The 19,123-nt window shown below is 38.8% G+C and overlaps 1 protein-coding gene across 6 annotated transcripts in view; it reads right to left on the bottom strand.

Moving 5' to 3' along the window:
• Nucleotides 1-19,123, bottom strand: part of ACSL4 (acyl-CoA synthetase long chain family member 4) — an 81,186-nt gene that overhangs the window by 28,882 nt on the left and 33,181 nt on the right. For 2 of the 6 annotated variants that reach the window (XM_040999956.1, XM_040999957.1), the window contains exons 3-8: nucleotides 9,041-9,280; nucleotides 8,622-8,799; nucleotides 7,076-7,185; nucleotides 6,816-6,954; nucleotides 5,164-5,314; nucleotides 4,887-5,010 (exon numbers count right to left, since the gene is read on the bottom strand). In XM_040999956.1, coding sequence (XP_040855890.1) covers nucleotides 4,887-5,010; nucleotides 5,164-5,314; nucleotides 6,816-6,954; nucleotides 7,076-7,185; nucleotides 8,622-8,799; nucleotides 9,041-9,268 — 930 coding nt within the window. In that variant the 5' untranslated portion in view covers nucleotides 9,269-9,280. Of the gene's footprint in view, nucleotides 1-4,886; nucleotides 5,011-5,163; nucleotides 5,315-6,811; nucleotides 6,955-7,075; nucleotides 7,186-8,621; nucleotides 8,800-9,040; nucleotides 10,008-19,123 lie in introns of those variants that run through there. The other 4 variants (XM_040999958.1, XM_040999959.1, XM_040999954.1 and 1 more) reach the window with 3 other exon arrangements.

The raw sequence follows: 19,123 nt of genomic DNA, 5'->3' as shown, positions 1-19,123 counted from the left end.
CTCTGGGAGCTAATTGTCACAACGACTGTAACCCACAAGCCAGAGACACAAATGCTGTAGTACTTCCCCCAGGAGATTATTGCTTCTAAGTCCTTTCAGCCTTCTCTGGAGGAGAAACTGATCCGGAGTGACAAGAAAATGGCCTATTTGGGTGAACCAAGCCTCTCACTAATAACATACCACCTATTAAAACACAGACTGATACTACATTTTAGAAGAGCAAAACCTTGATAAAGGCAGACTTAACACTAAAAAAAAAAAGATTTAAGGTAATTTTAATTTTCTGTGACCACTATGCATAGCTACATGTTAACATCACAACCCTGAACATCAATCAACATTTTTGCAGAAATCCTACTTTGATAATAGCCCCACTGGAAGCATATGAAGGACACTGGCAGTGACTACAAGGGATATGTGTGTGTGAGTGTGAACATGAGTATGTGCATGTGTATTAACTGCATATATATACCTTATATCCTCTCCAAATCTTCATAAATACTCTAGAATTTCAAATATCACATCAGCACATAGGAAAACCAATAAAATTACCCACTCTGAAAGTTAGAAGAAAATAATAATCCTCTGAAATGTAGCTCATTAGTATACAAGTTAGATACCTTTCATGCTGGTCATGATTAATACAAGAGGGGTAACACCTCTTAAGAAGCATTGTGATCCACAAAACCACTTTAACCATATAGAAAGTTCTGCTGGGAGAACTAAATTGCTTTTCTCTATTTTCCTTTAATATGAATAAAGGATATAAAACAACTTCCTGATTACATGTATGCATGTATGTATACATATTTTTAACTTATTTATATAACATAGACAAATTTCACCTATATTATATATCTTTTATTTCAAACACACGCAGTTAGGAGAGGCTTCTCTATAGAGAGAAAATGGGCATTTACACCCTTGACACTGGAGCTGACCTCCACATGTTACTGAGTTTTTCTTACTGACAGCAGCTCCAGGGTAGCAGGATCACGAGCAATCAGTCCCTGTTTTCTTTACGACTCTTAGTAATACGGTCTGAGTACCCTTTTACCCAAAATGTTCACACCAAGAAGTGCTTTGAATTTTTGTGGCTTTTGGAATATTTGCATATGCATATTCAGGATCTAAGAACAGGACCCAAAGATGAAATCATGTCTCAAAGGCACCTTATACACATAGCCTGAGGGTTATTTTATGCAGCATTTTTAAGGCATTTGCGCTTCAACTGCAACCTGTCCACATGAAGTTGGGTGTAAAATTTTGCATGTGTGGTGTCATATCAGTGCTCAAAAATTTGGGGGTTTTGAAGCATTTCAAATTTTGGATCAGATTAGAGTGATCCAGTCTGTGTAGCAGTTCTTATTTGTCATACTGTAATCACAGCAGCCCTGGTTAGGAAGACATTCCTATTCTCTGCTGGCTTCCAATGTGGTACCTGTGGGTTGTCTTATTTCCTATGTAAGAGAAATTCTTGGGGTTTTGATTCCTAGTGAGATTGAGAGACTTCACAGTACTGTGGATTTAAAAAGTAAGTGGGGATTTTATCGAACAGGCTTCTAATGTACTAGCTTGGCCTTAGAGACTTCAAGAATTAAGTCAGACCAGTATAGATGCCAACTGTCCTTCCTTCCCCACACTGAGGCTATTGTTCTAGGAAAGGCAAGGAGAAAAAAAAAAAAAGGTTGCCAGTTCTTTGCTTCAGAACTTGCCCAGAGTGAAAGAAAAAGGATACTCAGAACTGACTGCTTTTTATATTTTAATAACATCTATGCACAGAAGAAAGCCCACAACACTGAATATAAATACACAGAATATATATATATAGAATTCATTCTCCAGTCTCATCTATAGGTTTATTTGGATTTTATCAGATCAAGTTCTTTTTTAAGGTTTATTTATTTTTATTGGAAAGTCAGATTTACAGAGGGAGGAGGAGAGACAGAAAGATCTTCTGCCTGCTGGTTCACTTCCCAAGTGGCTGAAACAGCTGCAGCTGATCCAATTCGAAGCCAGGAGCTTCTTCTGGGTCCCCCATGCAGGTGGAGGGTCCCAAGGCTTTGGGCCATCTTCCACTGCTTTCCCAGGCCACAAGCAGGGAGCTGGATGGAAAGCAGGGCCGCCGGGTCATGAAACAGCACCCATACGGGATCCCAGCACATGCAAGGCGATGATTTAGCCACTAGGCCACCATGCTTGGCCCTCAATTTTTTTCTTTTCTTTTTTTTTTAATTAGTTTGTTTCAGACTTCATTTAGTATCTATTACTAAGCTAAAAGATTTTATATTAATTAATTAATTTATTTGAGAGGCAGAGATAAAATGAGCTTCCATTAGCTGATATACTCCCCAAACATCTAGGGGCCAGGTCTCCCATGTTAAGCGGCTAAGACTTACTACATGTGCCATCACCACTGCTTGCTAGCATGCACCTTAGGAAGCTTAAATCAGGAATTACAGTCTGGACTTTTAACTCATGCGCTTTTGACATGGACATGAGAGTCTGAACCAGCATCTCAACCACTAGGTCAAAATGCTCACCCCTTGCCAAGCAGATCTGAAATAAGGAGGTTGAGCTGCACAGTGTAGTTATATTAAATATAGCAGTATTCCACTTTACAAAGAGGTTGCACTTCTTAAAGAAAAAAGTTGACAGCTATTTAGAATAGCTCACAGGAAAAACCTCTTTAAAAGGAGACTGGGGCCAGCACTGTGGCCCTACTATGGTACGTTAAGCCTCTGCCTGTGGCGCTGACACCCAACATGAGTGCCAGTTTGTGTCCTGGCTGCTCCATTTCAATCCAGCTCTCTGCTTATGCCCTGGGAAAGCAGCAGAGGATGGCCCAAGACCTTGGCACCTTGAAGCCAGGTGTGTTCGAAAAGTAGTTACTGGCTTCCAGCTTCAGACTGGCCCAGCTCTGGCAATAGTGGCCATTTAGTGAATCAGCCTATGGAAGATATTTCACTTTATATCCCCTTCTGTAAATCTGCCTTTCAAATAAAAAAGCAAATAAATCTTTTAAAATAAATATATAAAAACACAAAAGCAGACTGAGTGGCCAGCATTCTAGTAAAGCAAGTTAAGCCACTACTTGTGATGACAGCATACCATATCTGATTCCAAGCTTGAATTCTGGAGTTCTGCATCTGATCCAGCTCCCTGCTAATGTGTCTGGGAAGGCAGCAGAAGATGGCTGCAGCATCATCCTGTCATGCCCATGGAAGTACTGGATGGAGTTTCCGGATCCAGTCTTTGTTCTGGCCCAGACCTGGTTTTTGTGGCTATTTGAGGAATATACCAGCAGATGGAAGATCTCTGCTCCTATACCCTATGTGTTTGTCTCCATCTTGCTCTGTTGTTCTATCTTTCAAACAAGTAAGTCTTTTAAAAAATTAAAATAGAAAAGGATATTGGAGTAACCTTGTAGAGTACTAATAACTAGAAGGAGTCAGAAAGGATACTTCCAAGTGCTGTTCTTTTATTCTTATCTAAATGATCATGATCAATGCATATCTGTATACGTATGTATAAATTTCATGTATATGTTGAATGCAATGAAGCACTATATTTAAAATGTGTACATTAAATTACATACCAAGGACAAAACAAAAAACAAAAATGTTAGAATCTCAATTCTCAAAATCTATGATTTTTTTTCTATTTATATTATACAATATACACAATCTCTCTCTGCAATGGTATTTCTACAAAAGAAAGTGCTATAATCTGCTATAATCTGGCATTTCCATACATGTTGCTTTAAAAGTCCTAAACAAAAAACACATTACCTGGGGATAGAAGGGGCAGTAGCACACATGGAGTCAAGTCATTTCCTAGTATAGTCACTTTATCTTTCAATACCCTGATTCCCATAGGTCTTCTGGTAGCTCTTTTTATTCCTGAATCTGGTTGTGACTTTTCATAGAAAAAATAAAATAGAACTATAGCGGTGGTGCTCTGGTACAGTGAGTTAAGCAGCCACCTTGGGAACCCACATCCCTACCAAAGTGCCAATTAAATAACAGTTACTTTGATTCCAATCCAGCTTCTTCTGGATGTTTCTGGAAAACAGCAGAAGACTGTGCAAATGCCTGAGCCTGTGCCACCCATATGGGAGACCTGGACGGAGTTCCAGGTTTCTGCCCCAGCTGTTGTGGACATTTGAGGAGTGAACCAGGAGATGCAAGTGCTCACTCACATACTTGTTCTCTCCCTCTCTGCCTTTCAAACAAATAAATAAATCTTAAAAAAAAAACTTGACTGTTGACAGCAGACATTACATATGGGCCTCAATGGATTAGCCCTAACTACCACTGGAATTTCCACTATGAAAAACAGGGAAAAAGGAAAGGCCTGCCCCAGTGCAGTAAGCTGAGGACTGCCCTTGAGATGCTACGGACTGCAGTGGTGGGAACACTCCGCTGCTGTGCTATGGAAATGCAGCTAGAGCAAATGAGCAAATAAATCTTTACAACTTAATTTTTAAGTTTCCACTGAAATATGTGCTGTGGCTATAATAATGAAAAACACAAGTTCAGAGAAAACTGGGCCAAAACCCTACCATTTCATCCACTTTCCCACAAGACAATGGATCATATGTCAAAAGGATTGATGTATTTATATTCTCCATCTCAGCTCTCCTGAGTATTTCTTGTAGAGAAATACAAGAAAACAGTTTTTATTAAGTGAATTCTAAAATATGTAGACAAAGTAATGCCAACAAATCTGTAAGTTATTTTCCATAGCTACATATTGCTTAATGAATGCTATTTTTGAAGTCGAGAAAGATTTAGCTGAATTAAAATATCTTATGTTTTTAGCAATTTGATGTTCAAACAATGCAAAATAATATGACCACGCCAATATACTAAGAGATTTGTCACCTGGTCAGACAGCGTAAGTGGAGAAGAATATCCAATCCTACAGCCATAGGTAAAGCAAGATATCTCTGCTGTCAATTCCAGCACATGAGCCAGAGGCAAGTAGCCAATGTATGTGTCCTTTGGTCTACAAATGAAATATGAAAAACATTTTAACCATTCTGAAAAAGGCAGTTTGACCTAGAAACTTCAATAACTTTATCACATAAGAGAGTTCCAGTTCAGAGAATACCACACATGAGCTGATTCATGAGAGGAACGTTGAGTAGCGCTCTCTTACCCTAGTCCAGGTATTCTCTCACACTGGCCTGTCATCCCAGCGATCAGATTGCTGTGATGCATCATCACTCCCTTAGGTCGGCCGGTAGAACCACTGGTGTACATGACGATGGCCATGTCTGATGGAGTTGGTCTATTGGGAGGAACGCTCGCTAGGTGAACAAAACAGTACGTGTGTTTCAGTTACAAGTTAAATGACTAAACAAGGATATTTTAGTTTTTGCATAATTAGTGATTTAAAAAAAAACTATTCTTTGTTCATAATCAAAAGCAATTACCAAATTCTGCTTCATTACAATGAGAATTTCTAACTCCAGTTGTGCTTTTCTTCTGGATATTTAGCATTAACCTCTGTTTGCTCGTGTCCCTCCACAGTACTGTGTACAGAGTAATGTCAGGAGTAAAAAAAAAAAAAAAAAAAACCAACAACAACTCCTGGGACTCTGAAGAATCAGAAGGATGGAAGACTGTATGTAAGTTCCTCATACCTAAGCTTTCTCAACTCTAAAATCAGGTTGGAGCAGACGATGGTTCTTAGACCATGGAAAAATCACCTATCAAGCTGAAACAGAAATTTGGATTTCATATGCCTGGGATGGAACCAGAGCTCCACAGGTGACTCGCCTCTGATTGAGAACAGCTGGATTTTAAATGCGACTTCAATCCTGTAACTCCCAAGTGCTATGCTGTAAGCAGTACACTGGAGCTCCCACCTCCAAGAGAGCAGGTAACATGGTAATCTAGTAATTGCTTTCCTTTCCGGAACAGATCAACGGAGAAAAGTTCACAGGTATATTATCAGAATGAGCTTAAAGTTTTTTTTAAGATTACGAGATAGTAAAAACTTCATTTACAAAAATGAAATACATTTTCACATATTAGCTAAAATTTTTAAAAATTAAACAAGCTGTACCAGGGAAGCAACCAAACATAAAGTTATACTTACAAGGAACTGGATGGGAAGTAGAGCAGCTGGGACATAACCTGTACCCATAAAGGTTCCTATTTGCATTATTTCTAAACTAGGATACTGGGTAACATTAAGAAGCATTAGAAGGCCTGGCGCGATAGTCTGCACCTTGCCTGATCCATCAATTCTTTATGCTAATGGCCAACATTTTTGGCTACAATATGCGTTTATTTGGTTCAAATGAAATGCTGGCTACCACCTCAATGGCAGAATAAATACAAACACATGTTTTAGAATATTTTTATAGGGACCAGTGCCATGGCATAGCAGACTAATAAGCCTCTGTCTGCAGGGCAGGCATCCCTGTCCCAGCTATTCTACTTCCCATCCAGCTCCCTGCTTGTGGCCTGGGAAAGCAGTGGAGGATGGTCCAAAGCCTTAGGCCCTTGCGCCCACATAGGAGACCCAGATGGGGGCTCCTGACTTGGAATCAGCTCAAATCTGGCCATTGCAGCCACTTAGGGACTGAACCAGCAGATGGAAGATTTCTGCCTCTGCCTTTCCTTTCTCTGTAATTCTGCCTTTCAAATAAAAATAAAACAGATGGTTAAAAAGTGAACTTTAAAATAAACATTTAAAAGTCAAAGAACTTTAACATTTTCATTCTCATCACTTCATTTCCTAACCTACTGAAACGACAGACCTTAATGCAGCAGTAAATTTGTTTTCACTGCTTTACTTACCATTTTCTGGCTTGGATCCCAATTCTTCTACTGATTGCATGCTATGAATCTCAAATCCTTCAGGATACTCTGCCTTATTGACCGTCTTATTGTCCACATAAATGATGTGTTTAACACAACTGATTTCCAACAATGCAGTCTGTTGAGAAAAAAAAATGCAGCTATTAAATTTGAGCCTGCAACAAAAATTCACTTATTGAACACTTCCCTTTTCCTGCCAGATAACACAACCATGAATTAAAACAAAATTTTATACTTACCTTCAGCTTGCTTTCCAGAAGTTCAACACTAGTAATCAGATAGGAGGCCTCAGATTCATTCAGCCCATGAACTACTGCTTCTTTGCCAAGTGTGGCATACAAAGTCACTACTATATAATAAAAATAAACATAAATATTAAACAGTGAACATTTACTAGTAGGATGTATCATTTTGGTCAGTCTTTATGATAGATACACTCCTAGGCACAAAGATATTCTGTAATTTAATTCTATTTGGTACTTTTTTCTCTGCAATCACCCTTCAACCTTGCTTCAAATTCTCTGACAGCCCAACATTTTCCTTACAAATTCCATGGAACGTTAACCCCCTCAACCTGCAGAGATTCAGAAATACTGGGTTGATGCAACATGACAAAAATCAGTCAGTTAACATGCTTGAGACTAATGGATCCTGACTCTTAATTCAGGTTAGAGGTAGTTCATTTTAGGGCTCTATTTTGGCTCACACCTTCATTGGTCATGGCCCCAATGAGTAACTCCTTAAAAATCTTGAAGAGCTCAAGGGAGATGATCAATGATCAACCATGAATACTCCTCTTACTCCTACCAAGAAACTTCTTTACTGGGTCCAATGTCCAATCTCCTCTCTACCTTAACTTTAGTTACTAAGGAGATCTACTCCTTAGCAGCCACCAGGCAAAGATAATATAAACTGAAAATAAGATCAGTTAGAATCAAAGGACACCCACCAAACTTAGAACTGTCATGGAAATCCAGTACTAGGATGGTAGTCAGAAATTATAACATAGCTAAGAGCTACTTTTGCACAAATGGTCAATTATTAAAGCTTAGTGATAGATACATACAAGGTCATTTTCATATCATGTATTTTTGTTGACTTGAGATGCAAATTTTTGATCCCCAAACTGATTTTATAAGTGTTCTAATCTCATTCCACAAACAGCTGTATGGCACAAGACACCATTCTGGACTCAATTATAAAAGATTATTTGTTGTACAACAGCAAAAACAAATGCTAAAGAATTCAAAATATATCCAATTTTACTCTCTGGTACATCAAATGCCAAATTAAAGCTGTTCCCTGATTATTTCATGTGTAAAATAGAATAATATGATTGGGAGAGGGGTAAGGGGAATCCCAGTGCCTAAAACTGTGTCACATAATGCAATGTAATAAAAAAAAATGGAATAATATGTAAAATAACAGGTTTTAAAGTAATGAATCAGAATTAATCTAAGTCATGTTTTTGGTTATTTGGGTTATTATTGTGTATATCACCTTCAAAACGAACCCCAAATCCTATATATTTCAACCATGACTCATTTCTAGATCTAAATCATACCCATTAAGCTGCCAACTGGCATACTGGCCCTTAGAAGTTACTATCTTAACCAGCATTATTGGAGAGCTTTTACACACAAAATTTCATGGTATTTTATGCATATAATTTTTGGAGAAACAGTGGCTAAAAAAGGTCTGCTTTAAAAACAAGGGCATTTCAGAACAACTTTCACAAGTGAGAACAGCCCTTACTCTCCCCCTACAAAAACACAAGACACTTACGAGGAAAGTTGTACTTAAAGCAAGTCTGTGCTGAAATCATCCATTCAGCTCTGGTCTCACAAAAAATGGCAATGGTGTTCTTTGGTTTTAGTCCCAACGCAGTGAGTCCACTACCAAAGTTATTCACTCTGCGGTTCACTTCAAGATAGTTCATCCATTTATAATTCCCAAGAATGAGCTGTTGGTGTGAAACATACTCTGTTACTAGTATATTTATTCAAACAAGCAGTCAAAATATAATTCAAGGGGTATGAGTCTAAAAATGCCCTGAAATGAATATACAGAACCCCTGAGTATCTTCTGAATTTTGGTTACACGGCACAATGACAGAATGCCAACATATTTCAAAGGTACTCAGTTTATGATAAAGCAAAAGTTAACTATATCATAAGAAAATTAAAAGTACAAAGATACTTTACCTTCTTAAAAACTTTTCCATTTGGTTGCATTTCATTTTCTTCACTTAGGATTTCCCTGGTTCCAAGGCTATCTTTCTTCCCAAACTTGGCAACAGCGTGGTCAAATAATTTATCCAGAGTGTCTGCTCCAGGGATGTCTATGACAGCTAACGAGTCGAAGTGTGTGACAGAGCGATACGGACTTCCAGGTTTGTCTGAAGTGGGCTTAGCTTTTATTCTCTTTGCCATAGCGTTTTTCTTCTTGGCATTGGTAAGAAAATACCATGGAATAAATATAATGGCACTGTATATTGTTATTAACAAGTGGACAGGCAGCAAAATAATGGTGAGCACATTTAGCTTAGGTTTCATAGTGGAAAGGCTTCTAAAAATGGTGCTTATTTCTTGATATTCTTTGGCTTCTGAAAGCCTTACTTTGATGAGGAAGGCAATAATGGAAGCAGCAGTAAGAGCAGCAGTATAGCCAAGGCAGTTCAGTTTAGTGAAATAGATAAAAGTTAGTAATCTTTGGAAGCCGACAATAAAGCACACCTGTAGGTGAAGACAACAAACCAGGCAGAGAGCAGAAAAAAAAAACACAGAAAAACAAAAGTATTAACAGGTTGATAGCACAACTGATTCAAATATTCAGGTCTTTATTAGTTTATGTCATTGATTTGATACAGAAAAGCTGAAATAACTGGTCTGAAAGACTGGCATTTCCCATTTTTCATCATGGTTGCTATAAACGATTAGTGTACCAATTTCTGATTTTGTTTCTAAGTTTTTAGCTGTGTGATCCTCTACACATCATTCTTTGTGTTGCTTGAGTAACATGACTTTAATGCAAATAGAAATGCATGAATGCAATATTGAAGTTTGTTTGAACTTTGGAAGATTAAGTTGCATGAGGCTTTTTAAAAAAATACATGTATGTAAGCCAGGCTGTTTTAAACAGGATGAGATTTTGTGGCTGTCTTACCAAGCTTGTCATGGTCACCTCTGCTCTTGAACCTTGCTAGGCCACCAAAAAATGACAAACACAGAAGCCAGCCAAGAAAAATAAAGACAGCATAAACAAATCGCCAAGGCCAAAAAGAAATGGTCCAAAGGCAAAGTTTGGGGTAAGTTTGATAACTTTTTTGGAAAAACTACTTACAACAACCTAAGGATGTTCCTAATCTTAAGTTTATAACTTTCATTGGCTCTCAGAAAGACTAAAGAAACAGGATTCCACACTAGGGCGGCCCCTCAACAAAGGACTGACCACACTAGCTTCAGAGCTCAAGTAAGGAGCACCAAAAGCACCATGGTCACAGAGACCCCAGCAGCTTGCTGGGGGAGAGGCATGAAAAGGTCCAATCAATTGCACATTTGGAAAAAGAAAACTTTATCAACTCAAACCCAAATACATAGAAGGAAATTGTGTATATAAAGGTGAGGAGGCAGCATCACCAATTTAGGCTTCTTTTTCTTTTTCTTTTTTTTTTTAAGATTTATTTATTTTTATTCCAAAGGCAGATATACAGAGAGGAGGAGAGACAGAGAGAGGAAGATCTTCTGTCCAATAATTCACTGCCCAAGTGACTGCAACGGCCAGAGCTGAGCTGATCCCAAGCCAGGAGCCTCTTCTGGGTCTCCCACATAGGTGCAGGGTTCCAAGAGAGAGAGAAAGATCTTGCATCAGCTGATTCACTCCCTAGATGGCTGTGATAGCCAGAGCTGGGGTGGTCCATATCCAGAAGCCAGGCACTTCTGCTGGGTCTCCCACGTGGGTACAAGGACATAAGGACATGGGACACTCACTGGTGCCCATATGGGAAGCTGGTGGAGACTTAGACTGTTAATGCCACAGCACTGCCACACAAAATATTTGTTACAAGATGGAGGTGTTGGAGTTGATAGAGTTGAGAACTATTTAAGATGTGTGCTCTAAAGTATCCAAAGATTTCAAACTGGTGGTAGTATAAAGTATCCAGTTAGTGGTGGGGCTATTCCTGATGTAGCGACTTAGAAAAAGGAAAGATGATTGTGAACTTGAGTAGTTATGAAGTCTCTAATGGCAGAGAGGATTGTTAGAGAGGATCTTCCGTATGGAGACTTGCAGAATATGAAAGATGCAGCTTATCTCGAAGAACTAGATGAACTGATTTGTCAGAGAAATCTGAGAAAGTGATTTCTAAGTGGGACAGATGAGAGAATATAAAAGTCAAAGGGCCATAGGAAATCATTGGGGCAATAAAATGACTTATTTATTAGTTCAGAGTTGGTGCCGCCCTTTAGAGGTCATGAATGGATTCCAGGGAATTCAAGAATCTGCTGAAATTGTCTGCAACTTTTTGCATCATTCTAACAGTTTGCTCATGGTTTCACAGGCAGGTATCAGCTTAGACAAGTGAAATCCAATCACTTCCAGTTTTGTGCAGTTTGACTGCACTTAGCTGATGAACATGAACAAAGGGGCAGGCAGAACTGAACTCCCCTTGTGTAGTTACTGGAATGGACACGGATAACTTAGGATCAGCTGAAAAGTGTGCCATGCTGTTTTCTTGAGACTTGTGGAAAGATGGGCTTCAATTTCTCTCTTCAGTGTGAATCATGTATCATTTCTATAGTTGAAATATGCTAATACTCACTGAATCAGCATTCTCAGCTGAGTGTAGGGAAGACTGCCTGAGAAATATTTTTTCATTACTCCTGAGGCTGTTCTACAGTTTTGTCCCTACTGTCACTGTACTCCTGAGAGGGAGGCAAAGATAGAGGGAGCGAGCGTACTTCCATCTATCAATTCATTCTGCACATGCCCACGGTAGCCAGTGTTGGGTCGGGTGCAGGCCAGGGTCAGGAGTTCAATCTGAGTCTCCCCTGTGTGGATGGTAGGACACGAGAAAACTGAAGTCCTCACCCAGTGTCTCCTAGAATGCACATTATCAGGAAACTGGAATTGGAATGGGAGGCAGGACTTGAACCCAGGCACTCTGATCTGGGATGATGGTGTACCAAGCAGCATTTGTAAGCATTCTGCCAGAATGCTTGCCCTCAATGCAATTCCCAATGCGCTTGAGCTTTTACTGGAAGAAATGGCTTAGCTGTTCTTCCTGCCATACTCCTAAAAATGTCTGAAAAACAGTGACTCTTGTGTGTTAATTACCTCATAAATGTGAACTCATAACGGGTGAGGGCTAGGACTTAATACTACTTCTGCCATACAACTGCTATAGTTGTGAACACAAAATCGACACTTAGAAAATGCTTTTACACTTGTATTTCTCCTCTTTTGGGAATACGAAAGTTACAAGCAAAAGTTGACTTTAATGAAAAAACTAGTAGAATATTTCCGGGTTGATGCTTGAAAAATAAGCTTAGGGCCTAGCACAGTAGCCTAGTGACTAAAGTCTTTACCTAGTACACGCACTGGAATCCCATATGGGCTCTGGTTCTAATCCCGGCAGCCCCACTTCCCATCCAGCTCCCTGCTTGTGTCCTGGGAAGGCAGTTGAGGAAAGCCCAAAGCTGTCTCCCTCCCTCCATCTTCCTCTTTTGCTATCTCTCTCCTCTTTTTGTAACTCTGCCTTCCCAAAATAAATCTTTGAAAACATAGAAGAAAATATCTTGTAATGCTCCTTTACGAAATTTAAAGGGCAATCACAGGTGAGCATCCACCTATACACAAAATGCTTTTTAAAACTTCTTACTGGCAAATAAGGGGATAAACAAAAGGAAATTAATTTGAAATAAAGTACCCATTTCAAGATATAAATTCTCAGGGACAATGTTATTAGGCAAAAAAAAAAAAAAAGGAAGAAGAAGATGTCTTCAGGGACAGATGTTTGACACAATGGTCAAGTCGCTGCTTGGAATGTCCGCATCCTGCATCAGTGTCTGGTTTGAGTCCCAGGACCATGCTGATTCTAGTTTCCTATTAATGTGCATCCTAGGAGGCAGCAGGTAAAATCTCAAGCACCTGCTTCTCAGCCACCCCAATGGAGATCCAGATTAAGTACCTGATCCTGGATCCCAGCTCCTAGTTGCAGCCTGGCTAAGTGTGGCCATTGCAGGCATTCGAGGAATAACCCCAGCAATCTCTCTCTAATAATAAAAACAAAAATTTAAAGAATTTTTTTTAAAAGCATGTTTTTAAATTTATAACATATCTCTAAGGGTTGAGCACCATCCATCTTCAACTGAGAAACTATCAAACTTAAATGCTGAGGCTAAATAAGGAAGCAGAAAATAGCTTTTGAGAGCTTAAAATTTAATTGTACTTAAAATTAATTATATGGCCTTTAGTTATTCACAATGTTATACTCATGAAGTCTTTTACACACACTAGAGGTAGGAAACTCCTTTCCACAGATTCTTCATAGTAATTAGTACACACACACACACATGCACACATGCACACAGCAAGCAAGGTTCAAAGAACACTCCAGTGGCAACAGATCAGAGATCAGCTAGTTGAAAGATTTCCAACTCTTTACAGTAGTGATGAGGCCGTCATGGCTCATCCACAGGAATAAAACCTCGTGTGGATATAAAAACACAAATAGAGCCGAGAGCAAAAAGCATAGCTCCTCTGGTAGGAGAAGCTGGTATAGCCACTGCAAGGAATCCTGGGAACCTCCAGGTCAGCTGAATACTTGAGCCACTGTTACTGAATGCTTATCTTACAGAGAAGTAAATGATGTTTAGGGCACAAAAAAAGAGCACCTAGTACCCAAATAAGCATGTCAACTAGCCTGTGCCCAGTTTGGCCTATCCTAAAATCCTTTCTTGCCAAAGGCTTTCTGAGGCTCCATTGAGGTCACTGCCAAATTCATTTTCTTAAAAAATGCGAACCTTTCATTTCACTTCAAAACAGTGTTGGATAAGGGTACAGTCTGGAGCACTGGGTCCAAAAAGAAATAAAATAGAAATACATGATTTCAAAACCATTTAGCACCAAAATAAACTTATCTTTGCATTCCAGTTTCCACTAAATGTTGGAAGTACATGCTTATGTATGCATGCCAGGAAACAGAGACAGGCTAACAAACCATAAGGTGGAATGTGTATGTCCCACAGAGAAATAAGAATAAATTCTAAGGCTATCAAAAATGGGGGTGGGGGGAATTACAACCAGTTTTGCTGAAAAACAGGATGAAGGAGAAGCACAGATGGAGTATATGCTTGCTCCAAAATTCTTGGGATCAGAAGTCATGGATTGTTTTGTTGTTGTTGTTGTTGTTTTCAGATTTCAAAATGAGATATCTTGGAGATGAGACTCAAGTCAAAATACGAAGTTCATGTGCTTCATTTATGCTTTACTTAGCCTGGAAATAACTATGCATATTTTTTAATGCCTGCATTTTGACTGAGACCTGTTACATGAAGTCTGATGTGACATTTTTTATTTGTGGAATCATGGTGGCACTTAAAAAGTTTAGGATTTCAAAAAAAATATTCATTGATTTGCAAAGCACAGTTACAGAGAGCATGGGAGAGACAGATCTTCCATATGCTGGTTCACTCCTTAAATGACCTTAAGGGACAGGGCTGAAACCTGGAATTCCATCAGTGTCTCCCCCATGGGTAACAGGGGCTAAAGAACTTAGGCCATCACCTGCAGCTTTCCCAGGTACATTAGTAGGGAACTGGATGGGAAGCAGCTCAGCCAAGTCTTGAACCAACATAAGGATGTCAGCAACGCAGGCAGCTGCTAAACCCATTTGTGCTAAACCCTTCTATTGTGTATTAGAATACTCAATATAATCAATCCGTACCATGAGTTCTCAACTCCCTTGCCACTCTCACCTAGCTGCACTCACTTGGCTAACCCACAGTCTGATTAAATCCAACTCTCCACCTAATCTGTAACTGTCCCCAAGCAGCCAACTTTGAGCAGAAATATACATGACTATGCTGAATGTCTCAGTCTAGATTCCTGATGGCTCCCCCAAGGGGTTTTTTTTTCTCTGCTGCATAGCCATCGCACCTAGTTATTCTATCCACTGGCCCACACCACTGGGTTTCATACCTTATTCTCTTTTTTCAGACTACCAACCTTCCTCCCGATCTGAATCAGCTACTGAGCCTTGGGCAGAATATGTAAGATGCTGAGGTGGCTCACCATTCTGTGGAGAAAACGGACAAAACCCAAAGAGACATCTCCACAGACCTCTAACTGTCTGAACTATACATCTCCCCACATCTGTGGGCACATGCTTTTTTTTTCCTCTCCTGTGACTAGACATGAATATTCATGGTCTTACCTGAAGCCAACCTGTGCACTACATCCTTTTCTATATCCAGGTAAGATGGTATGCTGCTGCTTTATCAGTTCTACGCTGTCTCTTGCCTCATTCATTGTTCATGCCCTACTCAATCACTTTAGCAGTATGACATGTTATTATGTCCTTCTTCAAAACACTCTCCCTCTTGGCATGTCCTTGTCATTTATATCCTATTTCTTTTTAACTGAACCCTCTCAATTATCTATACTGTCTGTCTTTGGTTAGCTCCTATTTTCTCTCAAACCCAATAAACTCAAGTTCTCTCTCACTACCACTCCATAAAATTAATCTAATGATTTATGATGATTAAATTATCATTAATTAATGATTAAACCAATGATTTCCCTGTTGGTAGATATAAAGGTCAACTAAGCCCAGTCCTGCACTCCACATCTTCCTTAACCCATTACCTCCACTACCATAGCAGATACCTCTTCACCTGCTTGAAACATCTTCATTCGGCCTCTAGGGTACCACATTTTTCAAATTCTCTTCCTACTTCTCTCTGTGCATTCCCTTTAATATTCCTTGCTGCTTCCTCCTCATCTCCTTGATCTTTTGATGTTACCACACTCCATCCTTGACCCCCATGGTGTTCTCTTTAGTCTCACAACTTTCAATACTAAACAAAATGATAACTTCCAAATTTCTCCCTCCAACCTGGAGGGCTTCAGTCAACACCAAAGGTGTATACCCAAGTTTTTCCTCAAAAGCTCCATTTGTATGTCTTTAAATATCTCAACTTCACATGTTCAAAACTTGACAACTGTTCTCAAACTTATGTAAGTACAATTATCTTACAGCAGTTAGCCATAGCCATCTTAAAAACAAATCACTTGCTCATGACAACACTCTACAAAATTTATCTTAAAATCCCTGGTAATTAAAAGAAATCCAATTTAGCTTGATTGTTTCACAGAAAATATGAACCTGGAAAAACTGTCTGGTGCTAAGGGGACCGATTGATATTACAAGTGCTTGAAGCTGGCCCAAGCAGCCCTGTGCTTTTCACTGACACCTTTACAAACATTATGCTGTGCTCTCATGTATGAAGAGTGATACTGCTGTCCCTCCATTAGTTGGACATGAACTGTAAAATGTACTTCCTCAAAATCAAACAATGTGTTTGTACATCGGCTGGAAAAGGACAAGAAATTATCTTCCATCATACACAGTTAATTGCTCCTACTGAGGTTTACCATTCCATATGGTAATCATATTAATTACCACTGAGTGAGCATTCACTGCGTGTTAAGCACTGTGCTAAGTCTGCTAGATCAGTCTCTTTTCATTGGTCCTTGAGTTAGTACCTGCATTTTCAGTTGTCACAGATTCAGGTTACACAGTTTTCCAGAGTTAGCACTATTGAGCAGGGATCTGGAACCAGGTTTATCTGATGTTAAAGTCTCTGCTTTTATCTCTATTGCTCATGATCCTGATCCTGGTAGTATCATCTAAATAGGTAGTAGTGATTATTTTTTATATTCTGGCAACAGTATTGAGTACTGATCTGTCCTATATCCCAACGGGCAAAGAGCTTTTTAGACATCCAGTAAATCCTAGGTTTAGTGAAAAGTTAGATGCAATTTTACTTTTTTTTTTTTTTTTTTTTTTTGCTGATTCAAGATCAAGTTTAATATTAAGCATTTCATTCCAGTTAATTCAAGCCCTCTGAAACAGGTTAAACGAACAAACAAACAAAAAAAAAGGATTAGTTTTATGTAAAGCTCTAGTACAAGCAGTAAACAAACACCACATACTTATTAAAGTCTCAGTTTAAAAGAAACCATTTCCCCCAGAAGCATGACACAAACCAGTTGAAGAATGGAAGTGAAAAACTAATAAATTGAAGCTGGTTAATGCCAAGACATTTTTTCATTTTAGAAAATGCGAAAATCAATGAATCTACCAACTTAGAACACACGGTAGTGACAAATTAACTTCATTTATTCCCAAGATCTTACAAAAATGCAAAAATAAACCAATTTGAAAGCCAATGATTAACTACCTAAGTACTAAAGAAATCACATTGTCAAGTCATGTGTTGTTTCAATAGATTAAATACCAGGTAAAAGATAACTTGCCTTTTTAAATGTTTAAGTTGTACCCACCAAACATTACATCAGAAAACAACTATAAAAAGTTCTAAGGGATTAAGCATAATACCTGTTACACTTTAGATCTATTTCTAAATAGCTGTTGCATCACTAAAACTTCTGTAAAGGGGTGGAATGCTTTTTTAAAATTTCTACTTTCTTATACTACTGAAAACTTCTAAAAGAATTTAAAATATGCAAGATCAAACAGTATGTTAAAAATGAATAGCTGCATTGGATAAGCCAAATCCCAACTTTACAGGAGATACATTACAATATAATTAACTTTATATTTTAATATTAAAGCTTATAAAGTTTTAGTATTTTATGAAAACAAGGGCATTAAAAGCACTTAGGATCAGAGAGCTTATAAGACTGAATAAGCATATGAAAAATACATAAACATTTACACTTATATCAGTTCCTTTTATAAATCTCACCTGACTCAAATTACTACACTGAAAAATAATGGCATTGATCAATATGATGTAACTTGTAAAATTAGACTTTAAACACAGGTATATAGGATTGACATAAGCACATTTAAACATAGAATAAGTACACAAAATAAATATATAAATAGCTTACAAAAACACATTACAGCTGTGCCTAACTAGTTTGACTCAAAGCATCTCACTGCTCTGATGGATCTCTTGATGAATCTCATATAAAACTAATCAAGCCGATTGAATTCATCACCTAGAGATGCATGACCTTCTGAAGTCACCATCCTGTCAGTCTCTTCCCAGCTTTTCCCAGCGAAGCCCCTCGGCAGCCATGTTGGAGATACTGTTTCGTCCTCCACTACAGGCTCCCTTGCATAATACCTTAAAAACATCCCCTAGCGGGCAACGGATGTTTCTTTTCTAGCTCATAGGTTGGTATTACTTAGATCTTTATATTTTGAGGTGAGAAGATACGAGAAGCCATGTGCTGCCTACACACTTCACATACCCTATGTATGATCATCTATCCCCTCCTTCTCAGTGACTAAGACATGGTTGATTTTAAAATAGGTACATTTCTAAAAGTCAAAAACTGATTGTATAAAAACTAATTCAAACTGGGTGTAGCATGGTAGCCTAGCAGTTAAAATCCTTGTCTTGCATCCACCAGAACCCCATACAGAGGCAAGTTCATATCCCGGCTGCTCCACTTCCCATTCAGCTCCCTGCTTGTGGCCTGAAAAAGCAGTTGAGGATGGCCCAAAGCCTTGGGACCTTATACCTGTTGGGAGATCCAGAAGAAGCTCCTGGCTTCTGGCTTCAGATTGGCTCAGCTCCAGCCATTGCGGCTACTTGGGGAATGAATCAATGCGAGGAAGATCTTTCTGTCTCTTTGTCTCTGTATATCTGACTTTCCAATAAAAATATATAAACTTTAAAAAACACTAATTCAAACTTTACATTCAAGGAATTTTGTAGCTAAATCTTATTAAAAGCGAAACCTTTGAGGAAAGCATAACGCTACAATCTAACTACATCAAAACATCATGGAAGATGAGAAAATACAAATTCTGGGCTTTATGTATTTGGAGAGAAACAGAAAAGGTTTGATGTTATCCAAAGGGAACAGACAGCACAACGGCAGTTTCGACTTTCTAACTTCTGCTCAAGAGTAACTGCCACAGGTCCCTAGACATAAAACCTTGCTGCTACACGAACCTGCCCATAGCACCAGATTTTCATTGCATTTCCAAAATCTTCAGCTTACTGGTGCTGCTCCTCTGTCAGAAC

The sequence above is a fragment of the Ochotona curzoniae genome, unplaced genomic scaffold (assembly GCF_017591425.1).
Source record: "Ochotona curzoniae isolate NIBS_2020 unplaced genomic scaffold, NIBS_Ocur_1.0 scaffold_1852, whole genome shotgun sequence".
Classification (NCBI taxonomy): Eukaryota; Metazoa; Chordata; class Mammalia; order Lagomorpha; family Ochotonidae; genus Ochotona; species Ochotona curzoniae.
The sequence above is the reverse complement of the archived record's forward strand: the minus strand, read 5'-3'. Positions and strand labels throughout refer to the sequence as shown.